Source organism: Entelurus aequoreus, linkage group LG01, assembly GCF_033978785.1.
Source record: "Entelurus aequoreus isolate RoL-2023_Sb linkage group LG01, RoL_Eaeq_v1.1, whole genome shotgun sequence".
In the NCBI taxonomy this organism is placed as follows: domain Eukaryota; kingdom Metazoa; phylum Chordata; class Actinopteri; order Syngnathiformes; family Syngnathidae; genus Entelurus; species Entelurus aequoreus.
The window spans coordinates 19,710,405-19,738,090 of NC_084731.1; the positions used below are offsets into that span (position 1 = coordinate 19,710,405).

Here is a 27,686-nt window from a genome sequence, read left to right on the forward strand (position 1 = left end):
TGTGTGTATATATATGTATATGTGTATATGTATGTATGTATATATATACAGTATATATGTATATATATATATATATATATATGTATGTGTGTATGTATGTATGTATATGAATATAACTATCTATATGTATATATGTGTATATATATGTAAATGTGTATATATATATATATATATGTATATGTGTATATGTACACATGTATATATATGTATATACATATATATATATATATATGTATATGTGTATATATACACACATATATATATATGTATGTATATATATTTATATATATATATATGTATGTATGTATGTATGTATGTATATGAATATAAATATCTATATGTATATATGTGTATATATGTATATATGTATATGTGTATATATATATGTATATGTGTATATATATGTATATGTGTATATGTATGTATGTATATATTATACAGTATATATGTATATATATATGTATGTATGTATATGAATATAACTATCTATATGTATATATGTGTATATATATGTAAATGTGTATATATATATATATATATATCTATGTATATGTGTATATATACACATGTATATATATATGTATATACGTATATATATATGTATATGTGTATATATACACACATATATATATATATATGTATATGTATATATATATATATATATATATATATATATATATATATATATATATATATATATATATATATATATATATATATACATACATATATATATATAATATATATATGTGTGGAAATACTGTCAAAGCGCTTTGAGTACCTTGAAGGTAGAAAAGCGCTATACAAGTACAACCCATTTATTTATTTATTTATATATATACGTATATACATATATATATACATGTGTATATATACACATATACATAGATATATATATATATACACATTTACATATATATACACATATATACATATAGATAGTTGTATTCATATACATACATACATATATATATACATATATACTGTATATATATACATACATACATATACACATATATATATATACACACACACACACACATATATATTTTTTGTGTTTGTATTTTTTTTTTTATGGACTGGAATGACTAGGAATTGCTATTCGGATGTGAATCTATTTTTTGGAGCACTCCTACTATATATACCTCATAAAAGGTATATATATATATATATATATATATATACACACACCCATATACAAACACACATATATTTATACACGTATATACACATACATATATAATATATATATATATATACACATATGTATATGTGTGTATACACAGTATATGTCTATAAATATATGTATACATATATATAAATATTTATATATAAATATATATATATATATATATACATAAAGTAAATTTGGTCAGCAGCGGTGCAACATTACCAAATGTGTGCTTTTCCTTTTTTTGTGTGTGTTTTTTAAATTTTATTTCAAATGTGTGCTTTGAGGCAGGTGCACTCAGGAGAGGCTTCATGTGGTTTTTGGTCATGCAAATCCATCCGCTGTGGTTTGGCCAACGTTGGCTGTCGAGACCTCATCAGATGCGTTATCATAGCTGGTCAATTTAGCGTCGTCACGGAAACAACTTTTGCTTCACCGAGCAGATTGTGATTTGAAACATACTGACATAAAGCCTACTGGCAACATACGGCGGGTAAATAAAGCGTGTGTCAGGTCTTATACTGCCCGCATGTCAATGTGTGCAATGTGTCAGGTACTGAGAATGCGTGTATTGTTTGTCACATTTGAGGTGTGTGTAGGGAAACTTAAGCCTCGCACGACTGTGAGCATGCTTGCTGCTTTCCAGACAGAAAATTGGGGAGAGGAGGGGTCCAAATTGCACTCGCTGAGAGAAGAGAACGCTGCATTTGTCTCCTGCAGTGTGTGTTAGGCCTGTGTACAGTAATGGGAGTGTGCTGTGCACTGGAAAGGTGTGTGTGTGTGTGTGTGTGTGTGTGTGTGTGTGTGTGTGTGTGTGTGTGTGTGTGTGTGTGTGTGTGTGTGTGTGTGTGTGTGTGTGTGTGTGTGTGTGTGTGTGTGTGGGGGGGGGCATAGGTTTTCTCTGACTTGGCCCACTGTGGGCTTGAGCAGCCTCGCTGTGACAACCTCTTTAAGGGTTATTATTGATTCTATCTAGACTAAACGGGTTTCAGTGTTCAGTGGAACGTAAACATGAGAAACACTGGCCCTGTGTGTGCGCTCACGTGTGTGTGTGTGTGTGTGTCTGTGTGCGCACATCTGTGTGTGTATTGAGATTTTTGCTTTAGAGAACAGAAGGATGCTGGAAGTTAATACAATTATATGCGGTATTACCTCAACTCCCAAAGTGAGTCATACTTTTTTTTTATTCAAACGGGATGAAACCTTCCATATTGTTCTTGGAAATGAGTGGAACAATTAGGGGTGTCAAAAAAAGAAAAAGATTTTTGAATGAATCGCGATTCTTATTTGTAACTAGAGATGTCCGATAATGGCTTTTTTGCCAATGTCCGATATTCCGATATTGTCCAACTCTTAATTACCATTGAGACTTTTATTGATTGAGACTTTTATTAGTAGGTTGCACAGTGAAGTACATATTCCGTACAATTGACCACTAAATGGTAACACCCGAATAAGTTTTTCAACTTGTTTAAGTCGGGGTCCACTTAAATTGATTCATGATACAGATATATACTATCATATATACTATCATCATAATACAGTCATCACACAAGAAAATCACATTGAATTATTTACATTATTTACAATCAGGAGTGTGGAGGGGGGGGTGGGGTGGGGGGGGTGGGGGGGGGGGATATGGACATCAAGTAGTGGACATAGAGAGAGAGAGAGAGAGAGAGAGAGAGGAGAGAGAGAGAGAGAGAGAGAGAGAGAGAGAGAGAGAGAGAGAGAGAGAGAGAGATCAGAAGGCATAAGAAAAAGAATCTGCATTTGATTGTTTACATTTGATTATTAGCAATCCGGGGAGGGTGTTAGTTTAGGGTTGTAGCTGCCTGGAGGTGAACTTTTATAGCGGTTTTGAAGGAGGATAGAGATGCCCTTTCTTTTATACCTGTTGGGAGCGCATTCCACATTGATGTGGCATAGAAAGAGAATGAGTTAAGACCTTTGTTAGTTCGGAATCTGGGTTTAACGTGGTTAGTGGAGCACCCCCAATCCCACAGTCGTGGAATTAACACATTATTATGCCTAATTTTGTTGTGATGCCCCGCTGGATGCATTAAACAATGTAACAAGGTTTTCCAAAATAAATCAACTCAAGTTATGGAAAAAAAAAATGCCAACATGGCACTGCCATATTTATTATTGAAGTCACAAAGTGCTTTTTTTTTTTTAACATGCCTCAAAACAGCAGCTTGGAATTTGGGACATGCTCTCCCTGAGAGAGCATGAGGAGGTTGAGGTGGGCGGGGTTTAGGGGGAGGGGGTAGTATCGGGGGGTGTATATCGTAGCGTCCCGGAAGAGTTGGTGCTGCAAGGGGTTCTGGGTATTTGTTCTGTTGTGTTTATGTTGTTTTACGGTGCGGATGTTCTCCCGAAATGTGTTTGTCATTCTTGTTTGGTGTGGGTTCACAGTGTGGCACATATTTGTAACAGTGTTAAAGTTGTTTACACGGCAACCCTCAGTGTGACCTGTATGGCTGCTGACCAAGTATGCCTTGCATTCACTTATTATGAATGTGATTGGGCAGGCACGCAAAGGCAGTGCCTTTAAGGTTTATTGGCGCTCTGTACTTCTCCCTACGTCCGTGTACACAGCGGCGTTTTAAAAAGTCATAAATTTTAGTTTTTGAAAGCGATACCGATAATTTCCGATATTGCATTTTAAAGCATTTATCGGCCGATAATATCGGCAGTCCGATATCATCGGACATCTCTATTTGTAACAATTCTTAATCAATTAAATTGTTGTTGTTGGTTTTTTTTAAAGATTTTTCCTGCCTAGACACTCAGACACTTCCTATTGTTGATGTAGTTTCCATTGCTGCTGTACAGATTTGCTTTAGAGCAGGGGTGTCAAACGTACGGCCCGCGGGCCGGATCAGGCCCGCGAACAGGTTTTATCCGGCCCGTGGGATGAGTTTGCTAAGTTTAAAAATGAGCTGAAATTTTTGAATGAAAGAAACTGCTGTTCTAAATGTGTCCACTAGATGTCACAATAGCAATTCTTTTTATCTTTGAAGATGATGCTACATATGTACAAAATAAACCACATCAGTCGCGGAAAATGAGCAAACTACATAAATAACATCCTGTAATTTGATTTTGATATAATTTTTTTATCTTGATAGATTGAAACTTAACACCAATGAGTTGACTGATGAACATTATCACATCATTTATTCAGAAAGTATAAGTAACAACAAATGAAGATAGAATACTATTAACCGCAACATGTAAGTGTAAAAAAACAACAACATTATTATTTGTACAATTTCAGAATGTGCTTGTTCTATTTTTAAACCAAAAAAACCAATGTGAAGTTGTCTTTATTTTTAAGTTATCATGCCGTGATTTTACCAGTCCGGCCCACTTGGGAGTAGATCTTTCTCCATGTGGCCCCCGATCTAAAATGAGTTTGACACCCCTGCTTTAGAGTGTTGGATTCTTCTTTTGTTGCCTTATTTGTATTTGACTTTATTAAATGTTTGAGTAGAATTTTGCTTAACAAAACCAGTTTTCTTTCAAGTACCGGACTATAATGTGCACTTAAAATCATTTTTTTCTTTCAAAACTTGACAGGGCACTTTATAACCCAGTGAACCTGATGTACGGAATAATTCAGTTTTTGCTTACCGACCTCAAAGTAATTTTATTTGGTACGTGGTGTAATGATAAGTGTGACCAGTAGATGGCAGTCACACATAAGAGATATGCGTAGACTGCAATATGACTCAAGTAAACAACACCAACATTTTATATGTTCCATTGAAAATATAGAACATTACACACGACGCTCAAAAATCCATCAAAATGTTTTAGTAGGACTTTGGTAAGCTATGAAGACGCACCGCCTGATGGATTGTCGAGTGTTATTTCGGTGTGTATAAGGTAAGACATATTATTTGGCATTTTGTTTCCCAATGTTATGCGAAAGAGACTTTTCTTACCTTCTGGCACCTGCTGATGTGTATTTAGGATCTGCATAAGTCCTGAAAAATTGCGCGTGTCTGCCTTTGTAGTCCGTAGTCAATAAGCTTCTTCTTTTTCTCTATCTTCTTGTTATGGGACATTCATCCTCAGCTGTTGCCATTTCTAATATAAAGTAGTGTAAAGTTCTTACTTATATCTGTCAGTAAACTCGCCATGAAAGCGCTAAAACATACCGGTGTAGTGAGTCTACATTATTCACCCAAGGAACTTTAGTTATTACGTTGAAACGTTATAACGTTGAAGCAACATGCTTTTGGTCAACACTTATTCAATGTCAGGTAGGGTTATACGGTATACCGGTACTGGTATAGTATCGCGGTACTAATGAATTAAAAATGGTACTATACTCTGTTTGAAAAGTACCGGTTCCCAATGGGCATGACGACGCGCCGACATGTCATGACATTGCTGGTTTTACGAGCAGAGGAGCATGTATCTAGTCGATACTACTATGAATACATCGATATTTTTTATCGTCACAAAATCTTTGTTCCTTTTTTTTTAAAATTCATACTATGTTTATAAACTCAGTAAATATGTCCCTGGACACATGAGGACTTTGAATATGACCAACGTATGATCCTGTAACTACTTGGTATCGGATCGATACCTAAATTTCAGGTATCATCCAAAACTAATGTAAAGTATCAAACAACAGAAGAATGAGTGATTATTACATTTTAACAGAAGTTTAGAAAGAACATGTTGAAACAGAAAATAAGCAGATATTAACAGTAAAGGAACAAGCAGATTAATAATAATTTTTTACAGTTGGACAAAATAATAGAATATAAATGACACAATATGTTATATGTCAGCAGACTAATTAGGAGCCTTTGTTTACTTACTTACTACTAAAAGACAAGTTGATGAGGTGGCGACTTGTCCAGGGTGTACCCCGCCTTCCGCCAGAATGCAGCTGAGATAGGCTCCAGCCCCCACCGCGACCCCAAAAGGGACAAGCGGTAGAAAATGGATGGATGGATGGAAGTTGTCTAGTATGTTTACTATTTTATTTAAGGAAAAAAATTGTCCTTCAATTGCAGTAACAAACATATGTTTAATGTACCGTAGGATTTTTTTTGTTAAAATAAAACTAATAATGACATTTTTTTGTGGTCCTCTTTATTTAGAAAAGTATCGAAAAATATCGAAAAGTATCAAAATACATTTTGGTACCTAATGTCAGGTTGACATGTTGATTTGACCATTGAAATGAGGTCATTTCCCAACCAACAACGTGGATCCAACGTTGAAATTCAACTCAATTTACGAACACAACTATTTTGCAACGTCGTTTCAAAGTCCGTTTTAAAGGACACGTACGTATAATCACCGTCGTATCGATGTCGTGTGCCTGCCGGGGGACCTATTTGCTCCTCCACAACTACAACCCTGCTCACTGACGCTTGGAAGCTCCTCTAAGTGGCACCTGACCAGTGCCAAAACAAAAAAAAACTGTGCGCGTTTGTGTGTGCGCACGTGTGTACGGGTTCCCGCTACTGGCCCCGTTGAATGCCACTGTGCGCTGGCCAAGACAAATAGGCCCGCTAATGAGAAGCAGCACTTGGGACCGGGAGTGAGAAAGTGAGAACGAGAAATGGCGGCAAAAACGGCGAAGGCTAAACACACTGACCCTGCTGTCTGTGCCACGCCGGCTTAAAGGATCCACTGTTCTCCTTTGTCCCACAGCATGGCCATCGTCACCTCCGTCGGCCTGCACGCCTTCCTTTTACCCCTCTGTTCACTGCGGGTCCCAGCTGTGGGATTGAACAAGGTAAGGGACAGCACATTTCGGGGTCATTTATTTCTTTAACATCTGGGTGGGCTGATATCAAGTTGTTTTGTTTTTTTCACTGATTAGAATGATCGGTCATCCAGTGAATCACTGAAGATTTAAAAAGCCACCTGACTACAGTGGATTCTCGTTATTAGTAGAGATGTCCGATAATGGCTTTTTTGCCGATATCCGATATTCCGATATTGTCCAACTCTTAATTACCAATTCCGATATCAGCCGATACCGATACATACAGTCGTGGAATTAACACATTATTATGCCTAATTTTGTTGCGATGCCCCGCTGGATGCATTAAACAATGTAACAAGGTTTTCCAAAATAAATCAACTCAAGTTATGGAGAAAAAAAATGCCAACATGGCACTGCCATATTTATTATTGAAGTCACAAAGTGCATTATTTTTTTTAGCATGCCTCAAAACAGCAGCTTGGAATTTGGGACATGAGCATGAGGAGGTTGAGGTGGGCGGGGTTGAGGGGGAGGGGGGAGTAGCGGGGGGTGTATATTGTAGCGTCCCGGAAGAGTTAGTGCTGCAAGGGGTTCTGGGTATTTGTTCTGTTGTGTTTATGTTGTGTTACGGTGCGGATGTTCTCCCGAAATGTGTTTGTCATTCTTGTTTGGTGTGGGTTCACAGTGTGGCGCATATTTGTAACAGTGTTAAAGTTGTTTGTACGGCTACCCTCCTTAAGACCTACCTCTTCTCGCTGGCCTTTGACCCGAGCTGAGTCCGCCCACTAGGCCACCATTTCTAGTCCCCCCCCCCCCTCCCACCCCTTCGCTTTAGTTGTATTTTTCAATTTGTAGCACTTTTATTTTTTTTATTTTTTTTTATTCTGCAAATTTTTTTTTAAACTTTTTATTCGACCCCTTTTACCGTATTGCATTTGCATTATCTTGTTTAGCACACTCATTGTTTATGTTCTTTGTTTGTTTTTTTTGTTTTGCTTAGTTGTTGTTTTTTTTGTTGTTGTTTTTTTTTTTGTTTTTTTGTTTTGTTTTGTTTTTTGTTTGCTCCATGCTTTTTTAACCTGTAAAGCACTTTGGTGCAATCTAAAAAATTGTTGAAAATGTGCTATATAAATAAAGTTGACTTGACTTGACTTGACTTGACTACCCTCAGTGTGACCTGTATGGCTGTTGACCAAGTATGCGTTGCATTCACTTGTGTGTGTGAAAAGCCGTAGATACTATGTGACTGGGCTGGCACGCAGAGGCAGTGCCTTTAAGGTTTATTGGCACTCTGTACTTCTCCCTACGTCCGTGTACCACTCCGTACAGCGGCATTTTAAAAAGTCATACATTTTACTTTTTGAAACCGATACCGATAATTTCCGATATTACATTTTAAAGCATTTATCGGCCGATAATATCGGCAGTCCGATATTATCGGGGTTATGTTCCGAGACCACCCTCTAATAGCAAATAAACGCAAGTAATTGAGCTGTCCGTAAACATGACTACAGTTTTTTTTAATCAAGGTTAATTGGTACCTGACCTTTCAGCAAGGCAGGATTATTATCAATGAATCAAATATTAGTCATAGTTAGAGCATAAACTATTTATGGTATTTTCACAACTATAGAGTGCACCAGATTATAAAGCGCACTGCTGATGAATGGTCTATTTTCGATCTGTTTTCACATATAAATCGCACCAGATTATAAGGCGCATTAAAGGAGTCATATTATTATAACTTTTTTCTAAATGGAAAACACTTCCTTGTGGTCTACATAAGTGTTTTTCAACCACTGTGAGATACAGTCTGGTGTGCCGTGGGAGATTATCTAATTTCACCTATTTGGGTTAAAAATATTTTTTGCAAACCAGTAATTATAGTCTGCAAATGATGTGTTGTTGTTGAGTGTCGGTGCTGTCTAGAGCTCGGCAGAGTAACCGTGTAATACTCTTCCATATCAGTAGGCAGTGTGCAGGTAAAAAGGTGTCTAATGCTTAAACCAAAAATCAAAAAAAGGTGAGTGCCCCTAAGAAAAGGCATTGAAGCTTAGGGAAGGCTATGCAGAACGAAACTAAAACCGAACTGGCTACAAAGTAAACAAAAACAGAATGCTGGACGACAGCAAAAACTTACTGTGGAGCAAAGACGGCGTCCACAATGTACATCCGAACATGACATGACAATCAACAATGTCCCCACAAAGAAGGATAAAAACAACTGACATATTCTTGATTGCTAAAACAAAGTAGATGCGGGAAATATCGCTCAAAGGAAGACATGAAACTGCTACAGGAAAATACCAAAGAAAGAGGAAAAAGACACCAAAATAGGAGTGCAAGACAAGAACTAAAACACTACACACAGGAAAACAGCAAAAAAGTCCAAATAAGTGAGGGTGTGATGTGACAGGTGGTGACAGTACACCTACTTTGAGACAAGAGCTATAGTGATGCATGCTTGGTTATGGTTTAAAGTCATATCCAACAATTGCGACAACAACTTTTTACTGTCAACTGAGTTTCGTTTTTTAATTATTTCTGCTGGTGGTGTGCCTCCGCATTTTTTTCAACGCAAAAAATGTGCCTTGGCTCAAAAAAGGTTGAAAAACACTGGTCTACATAACATGTAATGGTGGTTCTTTGGTCAAAATGTTGCATAGATGATGTTTTACAGATCATCTTCAAGCCGCTTTCTGACAGTCGCTTCAGGATGCGCCGTTTTTGTGGGCAGTCTTATTTACGTGGCTCACCTTTGGCAGCGTCTTTTAATGACATTCAGACTTTACTTCAATCAATAATGGAGCAGCATCTCCTCATCCGTGGTTCACTAGTGCAACAACAATGCCGGAAATGTGTCCTGTGAAAAACCATCCGACTAAAGTTCCTTGGGTGGATAATGTAGACTCACTACACCGGTATGTTTTAGCGCTTTCATGGCGAGTTTACCGACAGATATAAGTAAGAACTTTACACTACTTTATATTAGAAATGGCAACAGCGGAGGATGAATGTCCCATTACAAGAAGATAGAGAAAAAGAACAAGCTTATCGGCTACGGCGTCGCCACGGATTACAAAGGCAAATTTTCAGGACTTATGCAGATCCCAAATACAGATCAGCAGGTACCAAAAGGTAAGAAAAGTCTCTTTTGCATGATATTGCGAAACAAAACGGCAGATAATATGTCTTACCTTATACACACACCATAATAATACTCGTATGTTGAAGCACAGTACAATCCATCAAGCGGTGCGGCTTCATAGCTTACCAAAGTCGTACTAAAACATTTTGATAGATTTTTGAGCGCCGTGTGTAATGTTCTAAATTTTCAATGGAACATATAATATTTTGGTGTTGTTTACTTGAGTCATAGTTCAGTCTACACGTGTCTCTTGTGTGTGACTGCCATCTACTGGTCACGCTTATCATTTCACCATGTACCATTTTCATTTATTTTTTTTTCAATTATTTATTCATTTCAGGCAATGGCATAAAAAAGTACAAAGTTGACAACACATAACAATATAAATCAATATAGTGCAAATTAATATAGTGCAAAGTTAATGTATAGTATGTAATGCATGATTGGCCAGTTTTGCCTGAAAGGGAGTGGGAAGAAGGTAATTTATTTAATCCTACCCCCAGTTCTCCATTCAGTGATTATTCACATGAGTTTCACTCTTACTTTGTTCAAGGATTATAATACAGATGTTGTATCATAGTGGCATTACCACAGGTAACAATAATTATTACACTGTAACAATAATTTGTATCAACAATGTAGAAATAATGAATATACCAACAATGGTAATAATGGTAAGGAAACATTGAGCACATGTTAACACTTTGAGACAGAGTACAGTACCAAATAAAATAGCTTCGAGGTCGGTAAGCACAACCAAAATGATTCCGTACATTAGGGTTATAAGGCGCACTGTCTAGTTTTGAGAAAATGAAAGGATTTTAAGTGCGCCTTAATACGGTACTTTAGATACAATTGGATATGGTTTAATTAAGCATATAATGTCAACTTGTTTTTCCATTATACTGGTACGTTAAAGGAACTTATAGTTTACGTGTTGTTATCGTGTTAACTTTGACAGCCCTAATAAAAAGCAATCAGGATACAATCTGGGTATTACAAAAATCTAAACTGAAAAAGGCCTTTGTGTCTTGCTGTGGAGCGTTGTTATGAATCACGGCCTTTTGGGCGCAATATAGGACCCTCGACCTGGTGACTCAATTTTTGGCTATTTGTTTATGATTTTAAATGCATAAAAAAAGCCAAACGTATGTGTTCTTGTCTTACATAAGGATTGTGAATGATAGACATCCCAATTTTTATGCATTTCCAGTATGACTGATCTGATGATATGGTCAGAGTGACGTCATCCGACCCCGAATCTATGGAAATTGCTGAAGATATTTGGAGCGGAATTGTGGCATTTTGCGATGTGTCGACGGTATTTTCCCATACTTTGCGGATTGTAAACACAATTGGATATGGTTTAATTAAGCATATAATGCAGCGGTTCTTAACCTTGTTGGAGGTACCGAACCCCACCAGTTTCATATGCGCATTCACCGAACCCTTCTTTAGTGAAAAATAAAATGATGGGTTTTTTTCAAATTCAAGACAAAGTTATATGTTTTTGGTAACACTTTAGTATGGGGAACATATTCTAAGTAACAAAGACTTAATTTAGAGTTATTTGGTTAGGGTTAGGGTTAGGGTTAGAGCAGGGGTGTCCAAAGTGCGGCCCTGGGGCCATTTGTGGCCCGCAGGTCATTTTTTAACGGCCCCACGGCACATTTTAAAAATACGATTGAAAACAATTAAAAACATGATAAGTGGTATAAAAGAGCAAACAGGTGAAATGTAACAAGAAAATGTCGCAATGTATACTCTAATAACACAAAGCTGCCATGCAGGCTGTTTCTTTCTTCAACGTCATTATGAATTATTGACCTATTCAAGGCTCCAATTACGTCACATCTGAGATATTTTGGGGGGAAATGTTGCATATTTTGTGTTTGCCATATAAAAAACGGAGCTGTTTTTTTTATAAAGAAGGGCCTAAAACGAACAAACGAAAAACATAAACAACAATAAAACGTATAATTGACGGATGGATCTGAAGTTGATCTCGAGATTATTGTGTTAAAAGTAAACAGTAAAAAAAAATAGAATCTATTTTTTAACACTATAATTATTTGGATCCCCAATAATTTTAGTGTGATTTGTTTTTAAGTGTCATTGCTCAAAAAATAATAATGAATTAAAATCAATGTTGTTATGAGTTATTGACCTTATTAAGGCTCCAATTACTATATAATCTCAAATATTCCACTTAAAAATTTTGTTGTGTGAAAATATTGCATATTTTGTATTTTTTCCATAAAAAAACTGGGTTTTCTTTGACAACAAAAGCATACAACTTAAATCTTTAAAACCGTTATATTGACAGATAGACCAAATGTTTAAATGTTTAAAACTTGAATAATAATAAAAATAATAATACTGAATAATGACACATTTTTAATATTTTTTTGACCAAAACCCTTTGGGGTCCCCGGGATCAAGCCTGAGTGGAGGCCTAAATTAGGCTGACCATACGTCCTCTTTTCCCCGGACATGTCCTCTTTTGCGGGGGTGTCCGGGGTGTCCGGGCGGGGTTTCTTAAATGCCTGAAATGTCCGGCATTTTGAATTAGGGTTGCATGTATTTTCAATGTACGTCCAGGGTTAAGTTAAGAAGGGGTTAAAAAAAAAACTGAAGGTGCGCGCACGTAGCAACATTCGTGAGGGAGGGGCAGAGACACAGAGCGAGAGAGCTAGTGAGTGGAGAGAGACATGAGAACAAGAAATGCCTAAACGTAAATGCAACTTCACGGATGATTTGCGGGAAAAGTATTCGTGTTTTCGTCCTGGTCGTGACACATGGAAAGCAGAATGCACTGTGTGCAAAGCAGGAACGTATGTATCTGTGGCAAATAAAGGGGCCAACGATCTACAAGCCCATATCGACACTACAAAGCACAAAACAGCTGTGCAGGGCGAGAGCTCGTCTGCTGTTTTTTGTTTAAATTTAATTAACTTCTTTTGATGCATTATTTATGTTTACATTATATACAAGAGGTTATTTTGAATATTTCTACCTCTGCACTTTTTTTTCCAAAACTGTGAATGTTACAGAATATAAGTGTGACTTATTTTGTTATACTGTCAAGCAGTGTTGGCGTTAACACACTTTTTGTGTCTTTTTAACGCAATGAAATCAGGACGCAGATTATAAAAAAAATTTAATTTTTTTTTTACCATTTGTGGCCCACAGCTAATGTTTTAAAGGCCCACGGTACATTCTAAAAATACTATTAAAATTAACAAAAACATAAAAAAAGTGAAATAAAAAAGCTTAAAGGTGAAATGTAATTTAGAAAAAGTTGCAATGTTGACTAATAAAACAAAGCTGTTTTTTTTTTCTTTCAAACGGTCATTGTTATGTTATTATGAATTATTGACCTATCAAAGGTTCCGATTACTTCACATCAAATATTCCACTTTGAAAAATATTTTTGGTGGAAGATTTTGCATATTTTGTGTGTTTGCCATAAAAAACATAGTTTTGTTTGCCAAAAAAGGGCGGAAAACAAACAGACAAAAAAAACAACATAAAAAAAAACTAAAACATTTTGAAATGAGGAATAGATGTGAAGTTGATGTAGACTCCAGAGATTTAAGCGTTAAATATAAAATGTATGTATGCCCTGGCACACCATTATCATCATTTCATGACCCAAGCAAAACACTTTTTACACTTTTATACTGAAATAAATACACCTACAACTTATTAAATAAAAACATAGAAAAAACTAGCAGCAGTGGTAAAGTTTAGATCCATGAAGGAAAGAAGAAAGTGAATGAATGTTTATAATTGAATACATTTACATATGTATACACATTTGTTTTCTTTTGTATTATCTTTTTTAATGAATTAAGTGACGTTTATGACAACCTTTTTCCAAAACACAATATAGAATGTGAGATATAACAGGATAATGCATACATTTATAATTTGTTTTCAAAACGCTTACAAAAAAGTGGGACCCAAAAAATTTACTTTGGGACCCCATTTTTATGACATGATGGGGTCCCTGGGACCCCATTTTGAAAATTCCTAGCGCCAACACTGCTGTCAACAGAGGAGACAAAATGCTTTATTTAAAAAAATATATTATTTATAAAGAAAGTTCGAGTATCATTGGTAAATTTTCACCTAGTCCCGGCCTTGGCGTACTGCCCGCCTTGGCACGCATATATGTGTCCTCTTTTTGGGATTTCAGAATATGGTCAGCCTACCTAAATGTATATTTTTTATACATATATTGTCTTGGTTTTTAAAATAAAAAATGTCAAAATGGCCCCCGCTAGCTTTGATTTTTCAGAATGCGGCCCTCAGTGTAAAAAGTTTGGACACCCCTGGGTTAGAGGGTTAGGGTTATAATAAGGCCATGCCGAATAAGGCATTAATAAGTACTTAATAATGACTAGTTAAGAGCCAATATGTTACTAATTTGCACGTTAATAAGCAAGTAATTAATGGTGAATATGTTCCCCATACTAAAGTGTTACCATGTTTTATTACTGGTGCACAAAATGAACCGTGCATGAACATCACCTTGTTCAAACAACAAAACCAACACAGTGCATAAACTCACAACAAATTACACACCTGCAAATCAGTCAGCTGTTGCCGTATCCGTAATACTCCGATAGGGGGAAGTTTTTATTTACACAAAGAGTCTGAGCCCGACTCACCGAACCCCTAGAGTTCGATCGAACCCAGGTTAAGAACCACTGATATAATGTCAACTAGTTTTTCCATTATACTGGTACTTTAAAGGAACTAATACTTTACGTGTTGTTATCGTGTTAACTTTGACAGCCCGACAATCATATATGACAACAATTTTAATTGAAAAGGTTCTTTGTGTCTTGCTGTGGAGAGTTGTTATGAATCACGGCCTTTTGCAGATTCAGCGTGTGCGTTATTATGTGTACCTGCTTGGCACGTCACATCCTGCCCATCACTCGCTGTTTCATTTGGATGCTCCGAATCCCCCGGGGCCCCTGAGTGCTACGGGGATTTTGCTTGGCGGCCGTGCGCGCGCATGTATAAAAATCATATGTTTATGCATGTGAGTGTGTCTAGTTATTTTAGGCACGGTCCCCGTGGTCATTTATTTTTAGTCCTGAAAGACGTATAAATGTAAACGTCTATGGGGGATTTGTACGCACCGCACTTACACGTGAGTATGAATGCCGCGTGTGTGCGTGTTTTGGTAGGCCTGGCGAGCGGGGTCAGAGATTGCGGTGTGTTCAACGCCCGCCTGTGTGAAAGAGCAGTCATAGAGCGAGAGTTTAATTTGGAAAGATAAAGCCCCTAACACACTTTCTGCCATTCCCATGGCCCATCTCCGCACACCTTGTCCCTCCCCCTCAGTGGAATATCTCTCGCCAGCAAGCAATAACGTGCTTGCACGTGTGTGTGTGTGTGTGTGTGTGTGTGTGTGTGTGTGTGTGTGTGTGTGTGTGTGTGTGTGTGTGTGTGTGTGTGTGTGTGTGTGTGTGTGTGTGTGTGTGTGTGTGTGTGTGTGTGTGTGTGTGTGTGTGTGTGTGTGTTCTGGCAATGCTTACTTAATGGGGACATCGCTCACTGGTTCTTAACCTGGGTTCGATCGAACCCTAGGGGTTCGGTGAGTCAGCCTCAGGGGCATACTTGCCAACCTTGAGACCTCCGATTTCGGGGTGTGGGGGGTGGGGGCGGGGGGCGTGGTCGGGGTGGGGCAGGGGCGTGGTTAAGAGGGGAGGAGTATATTGACAGCTAGAATTCACCAAGTCAAGTATTTCATTCATATATATATATATATATATATATATATATATATATATATATATATATATATATATATATATATATATATATATATATATATATATATATATATATATATATATATATATATATATATATATATATATATATATATATATATATTAGGGCTGCAACAACTAATCGATTAAATCGATTAAAATCGATTATTAAAATAGTTGCTGATTAATTTAGTCATCGATTCGTTGGATCTATGCTATGCGCATACGCAGAGGTTTTTATTTTTTTATTTAAAAATTTTTTTTCTTTTTTTATTTATTGTTTTTTTTTTTTATTTATTTAATAAACCTTTATTTATGAACTGCAACATGTACAAACAGCTGAGAAACAATAATCAAAATAAGTATGGTGCCAGTATGCTGTTTTTTTCCAATAAAATACTGGATAGGATAGAAATGTAGTTTGTCTCTTTTATCCGATTATTAATCGATTAATCGAAGTAATAATCGACAGATTAATCGATTATCAAATTAATCGTTAGTTGCAGCCCTAATATATATATATATATATATATATATATATATATGTATATATATATATATATATATATATATATATATATATATATATATATATATATATATATATATATATATATATATATATATATATATATATATATATATATATATATATATATATATACATATATACAGTATATATACACTACCGTTCAAAAGTTTGGGGTCACATTGAAATGTCCTTATTTTTGAAGGAAAAGCACTGTACTTTTCAATGAAGATAACTTTAAACTAGTCTTAACTTTAAAGAAATACACTCTATACATTGCTAATGTGATAAATGACTATTCTAGCTGCAAATGTCTGGTTTTTGGTGCAATATCTACATAGGTGTTTAGAGGCCCATTTCCAGCAACTATCACTCCAGTGTTCTAATGGTACAATGTGTTTGCTCATTGGCTCAGAAGGCTAATGGACGATTAGAAAACCCTTGTGCAATCATGTTCACACATCTGAAAACAGTTTAGCTCGTTACAGAAGCTACAAAACTGACCTTCCTTTCAGCAGATTGAGTTTCTGGAGCATCACATTTGTGGGGTCATTTAAATGCTCAAAATGGCCAGAAAAAGAGAACTTTCATCTGAAACTCGACAGTCTATTTTTGTTCTTAGAAATGAAGGCTATTCCACAAAATTGTTTGGGTGACCCCAAATTTTTGAACGGTAGTGTGTATATATACATATATACATATCTACATCCTGAAAATATGCAAACACAACTGTGTTTAGATCATTGATACTTCAAACTTGCATAAATAAATCTTAAGGAATATAACATAACTTGGCTTCTGAGAGCTTCAAAATGTAATGAATAAAATGCTAAAGTTGTTGATAAACAAGCAATTATTTTAATAATTAAATATGGTCATTTTAAATTAATTATTATGATCATTTAAAATTGATTATTTCAAATATGTTTATTTTAATGTATAATTCTATGGCTGGATGTAATAAGGAGTCAGAAAAAATACAAATAAAAATACAATTAATTTTGATGTTTTTAGCAAAATTTAGCAATTTTTTTTTTTTTTTTTTAATTAATAAATATATTTATTTTTAGGTAAGATAAAGATAATAATACAATTGATCTCTAGTCTGGATGATTTAGTTATTGTCACCCTGTTGTCCTCCCGTCGTGAAAAAAGGCTGTCCTCACTCAGGTCCGCATGGAAATCGGGAGATTTTCGGGAGAATATTTGTCCCGGGAGGTTTTCGGGAGAGGCGCTGAATTTCGGGAGTCTCCCGGAAAATTCGGGAGGGTTGGCAAGTATGCTCAGGGGTTCGACGGAGCCTCCGCCGTTGAGGTCAAGACACACCCGACTCATCGTGTAAATAAAAACTTCTCTCTGTCGGCGTATTATGGATACCCCCAAACAATGTTCCCTCTAATTTCCCATATGCTTGAGCAAACGCAAAAACTCCTTGAGCATTCAGTGGAGCATATGTGAGCGACGTCAGATGTGCACATGCACTGTGGCCACACCAGCAGCACACCAGTCCCAAACCGGACTAAAAAGTTAAATGTTTTATTATTATAATCAAATGACAGCAGTCATTTCCATGAGATTATTTTCTAACGTAAGTGTTTTGGCCCACTTACAATGACAATAACAAAAAATATTGTTTTTCATGAGCTGTGTACATCTCATGTTGCACAATGAGATGTAAACATGGGATCATGTATACATTCCTGTAACTTTCTGTTTGTAAAATATATCTTTATTAGTATTTCTTTAATATAATAACATAATTTCATGATTAATATTTACAAATTAAGATTAAATTAAGAACATTTTATTTTTCACTAAAGAAGGGTTCGGTGAATGCGCATATGAAACTGGTGGGGTTCGGTACCTCCAACAAGGTTAAGAACCATTGGTTTACACAGTCACATTTAGGGGACCTCTGATGGTATGGGGACAAAAAAACAGGTCCCCTTAGGGGAAACCTTTTTAAATGATAGTCAGATCCATTCTGAAGATGCCTAAGTGATTAGTAGTGACTTTGTATTTTATTTCTGTGGTTTAAGGTAAGATAAGATAATCCTTTTTTGATCCCACAACAGGGAAATTTGCAGGCCTGGCCCTAACCAATCTGGCGCCCTAGGCAAGATTTTAGGTGGCTATTTATTGATTAGCAATTGCCGAATCATGTAACATTAGCTTAATGCTAAAAAGCCAGGTTACTATCACATTCTGTAACAGACAAATACTTTCATGTAGGCTAACGTTACCTCCCTGCTACCTCTGTCTTTTTCTCGTTTCTTCTCTTCTTTTCTCTTTTTTCTTCCCTGGGTACCTGACAGTTTTGGCCGTTTTGACATCTTGTGTTGATTTTTTGATGTGGTGACGTCCAAAAAGAGTCATGATACGGGAAGGGGGGGGGGGGGCACCGTGCGGGGGGAGGGGGAGGGGGCATAATATTTCTATTAAATAGGCTTTACTTTGCATTTTAATTAACGTGGGATTATTTTTTGTATTTAGAAATAATAGTACCAACTTTTTTTTTTTTTTCTACAACATTTGTGGCACTGGCGTGGGGCCCCCTGATGGACGGCGCCCTTAGCATTTGCCTATACGGCCTATGCCACGGGCCGGCCCTGGAAATTTGGGTTACTTTGTTGACGTGTTTCAAATATTGGTAAAAGAGAAAATGTATTTTCTTGAAAAGTGAAACATTTGTTATCCATTAATAGTGCTGTGATTCTGTATGGTATCCATCCTTAGTAAAAACTAATATTTTTTTCCAAAAACTAAATCTGGTTTAGTGTTCCTTAGGATGCCATTTTCATACAGCATGATAATAAAACATGATTACCTTAAAGCAGACCTGGGCAAATTAAGGCCCGGGGGCCACATGCGGCCCGTCAAGCTTTTCAATCTGGCCCGCCGGACATTCCCAAATATTTTTTTTAGATCTTTAAGATGGAAAGTGTAGCTGCCATTATGATGTGCAGTGATGTTTTCAAATTACCATAACAACATACAGTATTTCAATGGTTGGAATCTGCACTTTTGCATGATATTTTAGTGACTAGTGTTGTCCTGATACCAATATTATTTTGATACTTTTCGGTACTTTTCGATACTTTTCTAAATAAAGGGGACCAGAAAAAATTCCATTATTGGCTTTATTTTAACAAAAAATCTTAGGTGTGGCGGACCGGTACTTTTCAGAGCTGGTATGGTACCGAATATGATTCATTAGTATCTCGGTACTATACTAATACCTGTATACCGTACAACCCTACTAGTTACTATGGTAATCTACGTCGCAGCAGGTCAGACGAGGCACCAAGCAGTGTGGGTGGGGAGCGTTTCCACAGAGTGTTTCCAGAGCGGCCAACCTGAAATGTGGGTGTCAGGGACAGACGTGGAAGGAGATTTTTACAAGAAAGTTCTAAAGCTTAGTGATATATCGCATATATCATATTGTAGATGTTTTTTCTTTTTTTACCCTTCACGCTCATATTTCGCTGTGTTTGTTGCATTTTTGTTGCATTTGGCCTGATTGTAAAATATGTCGATTGAGAGGGGGTGTGACGTTCATATGTTCTCAATATTCAGGGTTTTATCGTTCATAGAAAAAAATAAAATTCTATTCCGTTTTAAGGCGGTCTGTCATAACATTTTTAGCATTCAATCAGACTTTATTGTGAGGTTTTGTATTAGTTTTCCTAAAAATAGATACATCGGCCCCCAGACACATCTTTTTCTCTAAATTTGGCCCCCGAGTCAAAATAATTGCCCAGGCCTGCCTTAAAGTATGATTCCCATTCAGAATTTTCCATCCTTCTATATATATGGTAGTTGGAGTTGCGGACAACTTCATTACTGCTAAATAGCAGTTTTCAGTAATGTCACAGAAGATGCAGGATCTGCTCGAACATTTAAGTGGTGAAACTTCCTATAGGTCAGGGGTGTCCAAACTTTTTCCACTGAGGGCCGCACACGGAAAAATTAAAGCATGTGGGGTCCATTTTGATATTTTTCATTTTCAAACCATAACAAAATATATGCATTTTTTATTTATTTTACCTTTAGGGGTCCCGGGCACCATAAAGGGTCTCAGTCATTAAAATGTTAAAAATAAGTCGGATTATTTTTTTTTTTTAATTATTTAACGCTTACAGTAAATCTCTATATCAACTTCAAGCTGATATAAAGTAATACATATTAAAAAAAAATGTTTTATGGCTTTTCTGTCAAAAACAACTTAGTTTTTTTATAGTAAAACTGAAATATGCAGTATTTAGTAATTAGAGCCCTAAAAGATCAATAATGCAGGACACCATTGATTTGAATTCTTTCATATTTTTGAGTAATCAAAAATCACTAAATATATTTGGGATCCAAAAGGTGCCCCACTCATAAAGTGATACATTTTTATTAGGTTTTTCTTTTACTTTCAACACGTAAGTTACGAGATCAACTTCAGATATATCTGTCGATTTTATGCTGGAACTATTATTTTGTTTGTTTTATGCGCTTTTGTCAAAGAAAACTTTGATGTTTTTATATGGCAACCACACAATATATGCAATATTTACCACATAAAACATTTTAAAGTGAAATATATGAAGTAATTGGAGCCCTGAAAATAATTCATTATAACATGGATTTTTTTGTCTTTTTTTTTTTTTTTTTGGAGCAATGGCAAAAAAAGAAAAATGAAGAAAGACAAAAGAAAAAAAAACAGCCTGCATGGCAGCTTTTGTGTCAACATTGCAACTTTTTCTCGTTAGATTTCACCTCATTCCACTTTTTTTAATGTTCTTTTTTATTTTTACAATAGTATTTCCAGAATGTGTGGCGGGCCGGTAAACAATTAGCTGCGGGCCGCAAATGGCCCCCGAGCCGCACTTTGGACACCCCTGCTATAAGAGAACAGCTGTAGTGCTGTATTCTGAGGATCATGTCATATTTAATTTGAACTTTTTTTCTTTTTTTTTTAATGGTCCTCAGTAGTCACGAACAAATTTGTGTGAATTATGCAAAATTATTTAAATGTGGTCCTCATGAACCATATTAACTCTTTTTTCCCCAGGGTCCCAAGTAAGTATGATCAGCACATTACTTCATCAATCCAGAGATTTAAAGACGTGTATGAGCTAACTGGGCAGTGGCCATTTTACCCCAAAAAAATGTATGCCTCCACAACCTGTAGAAAGGGTGGTCCCCACAAGTGATGATTAAAAACTTGGTCCCCATTCCAAATGATAACCAGTATGTGTGTGTGTGTGTGTGTGTGTGTGTGTGTGTGTGTGTGTGTGTGTGTGTGTGTGTGTGTGTGTGTGTGTGTGTGTGTGTGTGTGTGTGTAGTCCCAGGTCTGCCAGTTGTTGCCAATGTTCAAAGGTTTTTCCTTGCAGGATATTATTCCACTCTTCTGCAGTCCAGGGATAAATCCAGGTAAACCGTTGGTATGCTGCTCCATAAATCGTATTAAGGTGCAGCACTGCCAGAGGGCACACATGCACACAAGTTTCTGTTTAACCGCACAAAAAAACAAAACCAAAAAAAAACCAGGTTACCTTAGCTCTGAGAAGAGACAATCGCCTAATTTCAAGTGATTGTTTTACTTGTAGTCTGCGGACATTTGTGTTTTTGAAATGGACCATCCTGTCTGCTGGTGTGAGGCCCACTCATCATTGGAGCATGTGTGCTTTTGTGAGTGTACGTGAGCACGCCTGTGTGGTCTGAATGACACATGTAAACAAAATGTAACTGAAAAAACTAATAGTATAAACCACTGGCCTTTATTAAATGACATCACAAAATTGTAGTGGACTCTAGATGTGAGGGTGACATCTAGTGGTCATAGGGCAGACTTTATCCATCCATCCATCCATCCATTTTCTACCGCTTGTCCCTTTCGGGGTGGCAGGGGGTGCTGGAGCCTATCTCAGCTGCATTATCAAAAAATTAAATTGACTTATTTGTTTTTGCAAATATTACTGTAGATGTTTATGAAAAAAATGTGGATTCCTGTCGATGTAATGATGTCATACATACGTCATACACCTGCTATTTAAGTTCAACCAGTCCTGGAAATTAGCCAATAAAGCCAACACGTCTCAATTATAATTGTATAGTACTTGTGATGTGTTTGTACTATTGTTAAAGAGGTTCACATTCATTTTAAAGGCCTCACCTTTTCTCCTCCAAACATATTGCTGGGTATTGCGGCCAAACAGCTACATTTTTGTTTCATCTGACACCACATGGACAAAGATAAGACCCTCTGGAGGAAAGTTCTGTGGTCGGATGGAAAAAAAAAATAGCTGTTTGGCCACAAATCCCAGCAATATGTTTGGAGGAGAAAAGGTGAGGCTTTTAATCCCAGGAACACCATTCCTTCCGTCAAGCATGCTGGTGGTAGTATTATGCTCTGGGCCTGTTTTGCTGCCAATGGAACTGGTGCTTTACAGAGAGTAAATGGGACAATGAAAAAGGAGGATTGCCTCCAAATTCTTCAGGACTACCTAAAATCTTTAGCCCGGGTGCAGTTGGGTGTTCCAACAGGACAATGACCCCAAACACACGTCAAAGGTGGTAAAGGAATGGCTAAATCAGGCTAGAATTAAGGTTTTAAATGGCCTTCCCAGAGTCCTGACTTAAACGTGTGGACAATGCTGAAGAAACAAGTCCATGTCAGAAAACCAACAAATTTAGCTGAACTGCACCAATTTTGTCAAGAGGAGTGGTCAGAAATTCAACCAGAAGCTTGTGGATGGCTACCAAAAGCGCCTTATTGCACTGAAACTTGCCAAGGGACATGTAAGCAAATATTAACATTGCTGTATGTATACTTTTGAGTTTTTCCTTGCCCTGATGTGGCATCTGAGCCGAAGATGTCGTTGTGGCTTGTGCAGCCCTTTGAGACACTCGTGATTTAGGGCTATATAAGTAAACTTTGATTGACTTTGCGATAAGGTGGCGACTTTTCCAGGGTTTATCCCGACTTCCGCCCGAATGCACCCCCCGCGACCCCAAAAGGGACAAGCGGTAGAAAATTGATGGATGGAGGACTTTGACTTTTGACCCAGCAGATTTGGTCACATTTTCAGTAGACCCATAATAAATTCATAAAAGAAACAAATTTCATGAATGTTTTTTTTTTGGTCACCAACAAGTATGTGCTCCAATCACTCTATCACAAAAATAATAAGAGTTGTAGAAATTATTGGAAACTCAAAACAGCCACGACATTATGTTCTTTACAAGTGTATGTCCCAATCAAGCCAAAACGTCTCAATTATAGTTGTACAGTATGTGTGATATGTTTGAACTATTGTTAAAGAGGTTCAAATTTACCTGTTTTTTTTTTAAATCATAAACAATAATAATGTCGACGCTATGTAGTTACGCGGAAAATTAATCTCTCCCGGAATATTCTGGCGAAGACTCTTGTCCCGAGACGGACTTGTTTTGTAGCAACACACAGCTGTTACCATCCGTCTGTTGTAGTTAGCCAGCTAGCCCAACGCCAGTCTTCGTACTTGTTTCAGTAACCATTTGTCCGTGTTATGTGCGGTTGGCGCCATTTACTATAAATATTAATATTATAATACGTGTTTTACAGTTGGCTGCACGTTCCCACGCAATATAAAGGTAAGCATTTTTGCGTTACCATCGGGATGCTACTTAGCTTACTGGCTGACATTGTTATGCGGCTTGTTTATGTGTATAGAATATTCTAGAACTCTACATTAAAACACTCTCTACCTCTAAAAACCAAAAAGCTGTGAAAACGATGATGCTGTCTTCCAAATTTAAATTATTTACTGTACATGTGTGAGCCTATGGCTTTGCACTTTGTTATATATATATATATATACAAACCCCGTTTCCATATGAGTTGGGAAATTGTGTTGTGATGTAAATATAAACGGAATACAATGATTTGCAAATCCTTTTCAACCCATATTCAATTGAATGCACTACAAAGACAAGATATTTGATGTTCAAACTCATAAACTTTATTTTTTGCAAATAATAATTAACTTAGAATTTCATGGCTGCAACACGTGCCAAAGTAGTTGGGAAAGGGCATGTTCACCACTGTGTTACATGGCCTTTCCTTTTAACAACACTCAGTAAACGTTTGGGAACTGAGGAGACACATTTATTAAGCTTCTCAGGTGGAATTATTTCCCATTCTTGCTTGATGTACAGCTTAAGTTGTTCAACAGTCCGGGGGTCTCCGTTGTGGTATTTTAGGCTTCATAATGCGCCACACATCTTCAATGGGAGACAGGTCTGGACTACAGGCAGGCCAGTCTAGTACCCGCACTCTTTTACTATGAAGCCACGTTGATGTAACACGTGGCTTGGCATTGTCTTGCTGAAATAAGCAGGGGCGTCCATGGTAACGTTGCTTGGGTGGCAACATATGTTGCTCCAAAACCTGTATGTACCTTTCAGCCTTAATGGTGCCTTCACAGATGTGTAAGTTACCCATGTCTTGGGCACTAATACACCCCCATACCATCACAGATGCTGGCTTTTCAACTTTGCGCCTATAACAATCCGGATGGTTCTTTTCTTCTTTGGTCCGGAGGACACGACGTCCACAGTTTCCAAAAAACAATTTGAAATGTGGACTCGTCATACCACAGAACACTTTTCCACTTTGTATCAGTCCATCTTAGATGAGCTCAGGCCCAGTGAAGCCGACAGCGTTTCTGGGTGTTGTTGATAAACGGTTTTTGCCTTGCATAGGAGAGTTTTAACTTACACTTACAGATGTAGCGACCAACTGTAGTTACTGACAGTGGGTTTCTGAAGTGTTCCTGAGCCCATGTGGTGATATCCTTTACACACTGATGTCGCTTGTTGATGCAGTACAGCCTGAAGGATCGAAGGTTACGGGCTTAGCTGCTTACGTGCAGTGATTTCTCCAGATTCTCTGAACCCTTTGATGATATTGCGGACCGTAGATGGTGAAATCCCTAAATTCCTTGCAATAGCTGGTTGAGAAAGATTTTTCTTAACAATTTGCTCACGCATTTGTTGACAAAGTGGTGACCCTCGCCCCATCCTTGTTTGTGAATGACTGAGCATTTCATGGAATCTACTTTTATACCCAATCATGGCACCCACCTGTTCCCAATTTGCCTGTTCACCTGTGGGATGTTCCAAATAAGTGTTTGATGAGCATTCCTCAACTTTATCAGTATTTTTTGCCACCTTTCCCAACTTCCTTGTCACGTGTTGCTGGCATCAAATTCTAAAGTTAATGATTATTTGCAAAAAAAAGAAATGTTTATCGGTTTGAACATCAAATATGTTGTCATTGTAGCATATTCAACTGAATATGGGTTGAAATGATTTGCAAATCATCGTATTCAGTTTATATTTACATCTAGCACAATTTCCCAACTCATATGGAAACGGGGTTTGTAGAACATTTTATGCCTGGAGCATAATAATGTTGACAAATATTTTTATGTTAGTCGTTTTCAAAAAATACCAAATTTGATCTCTTTTATAGAGATCAACACCCCTGTTTCTCAGCCAATCTCTGATCTCCTCCCAAAACACATGTACAGTCTCACATTCCACAAACAGATGATTGGCATCCGCTACAGCAGTGCTTTTCAACCGCTGTGCCGCGTGCCGTGAGATACAGTCTGGTGTGCCGTGGGAGATTATGTAATTTCACCTAATTGGGTAAAAAAATATTTTTTTTTTGCAAACCAGTAATCATAATATGCAAATGTGCCGTTGTTGAGTGTCGGTGCTGTCTAGAGCACGGCAGAGTAACCATGTTGTACTCTTCCATATCAGTAGGTGGCAGCAAGTAGCTAATTGCTTCGTAGATGTCGGGAGCATGGTTTGTCATGTTCACAATATGCAGACAGTGTGCAGGTAAAAAGGTATCTAATGCTTAAACCAAAAATAAACAAAATGCGAGTGCCGCTAAGAAAAGGCATTGAAGCTTAGGGAAGGCTATGCAAGACGAAACTAAAATTGAACTGGTTGCAGTAGAGTAAACAAAAACAATGCTGAACGACAGCAAAGACTTACAGCGTGTGGAGCAGCGGACGGCGTCCACAAAGTACATCCGAACATGACATGACAAATTAAACAATGTCCCCGCAAAGAAGGATAGCGACAACTTAAATAGCGTTGATTGCTAAAACAAAACAAGTGCGGGGAACAGTGCTCAAGGAAGACATGAAACTTCTGCAGGAAAATACCAACAAAACAGGAAAAGCCACCAAAATAGGAGCGCAAGACAAGGACTAAAACACTACACACAGGAAGACACCAAAAAACTCCAAATAAGTCACGGCGTGACGTGAGAGTACTTTGAGACAAGAGCTATAGTCATGCATGCTTGGTTATGGTTTGAATTCTTATCCAACACTTGTGAGAACAACTTTTTATTGTCAATATCAGCTGCTTAGTTTCCGTTTTTAATGTTTTCTGCTGGTGGTGTCTTTTTTCAATGAAAAAAATGTGCCTTGGCTCAAAAAATTTTGAAAAACACTGGTATAGATAAACCATAGTAAAACCTAGTTTTACAATTCGAACATAATTAGGGTTATGTTATTAGATATTCATTCTTAGGCTGCGTGAGGAGAGAATCATCACAATGGAACCTGCCTGTCGTAAAGACAAGCCAAAGCTCAACTCGACTCCAACCAGAGGGGAGCGATCGAAACAGAAATCTGCACAGCAAGAACTCAAACAGCGACAAAGAGCAGAGGTGACACACATCAGTGGATTTTGTGTCTTGTGTGTAATCCAGTCGTGGTCAAAAGTTTACATACACTTGTACAGAACATAATGTCGTGGCTGTCTTGAGTTTCCAATTATTTCTACAACTCTTATTTTTTTTGTGATAGAGTGTTTGGAGCACATACTTGTTGGTCACAAAAAACATTCATGAAGTTTCGTTCTTTTATGAATTTATTATGGGTCTACTGAAAATGTGACCAAATCTGCTGGGTCAAAAGTATACATACATCAATGTTAATATTTGCTTACATGTCTCTTAGTAAGTTTCACTGCAATAAGGCGCTTTTGGTAGCCATCCACAAGCTTCTGGTTGAATTTTTGACCACTCCTCTTGACAAAATTGGTGCAGCTAAATTTGTTGGATTTCTGACATGGACTTGTTTCTTCAGCATTGTCCACACGTTTTAAGTCAGGACTTTGGGAAGGCCATTCTAAAACTTCAATTCTAGCCTGATTTAGCCATTCCTTTACCACTTTTGACATGTGTTTGGGGTCATTGTCCTGTTGGAACACCCAACTGCGCCCAAGACCCAACCTCTGGGCT

The 27,686-nt window shown here is 37.2% G+C and overlaps 1 protein-coding gene across 4 annotated transcripts in view; it reads left to right on the forward strand.

Annotated features, from left to right (window-relative positions):
• svbp (small vasohibin binding protein) overlaps positions 1–27,686 on the forward strand; it is a 34,974-nt gene that overhangs the window by 983 nt on the left and 6,305 nt on the right. Inside the window, exons 1-2 of one of the 4 annotated variants that reach the window (XM_062045322.1) lie at positions 23,844–24,007; positions 26,958–27,110. In XM_062045322.1, the coding sequence (XP_061901306.1) occupies positions 26,997–27,110 (114 nt within the window). In that variant the 5' untranslated portion in view covers positions 23,844–24,007; positions 26,958–26,996. Of the gene's footprint in view, positions 1–23,843; positions 24,008–26,957; positions 27,111–27,686 lie in introns of those variants that run through there. The other 3 variants (XM_062045326.1, XM_062045342.1, XM_062045334.1) reach the window with 3 other exon arrangements.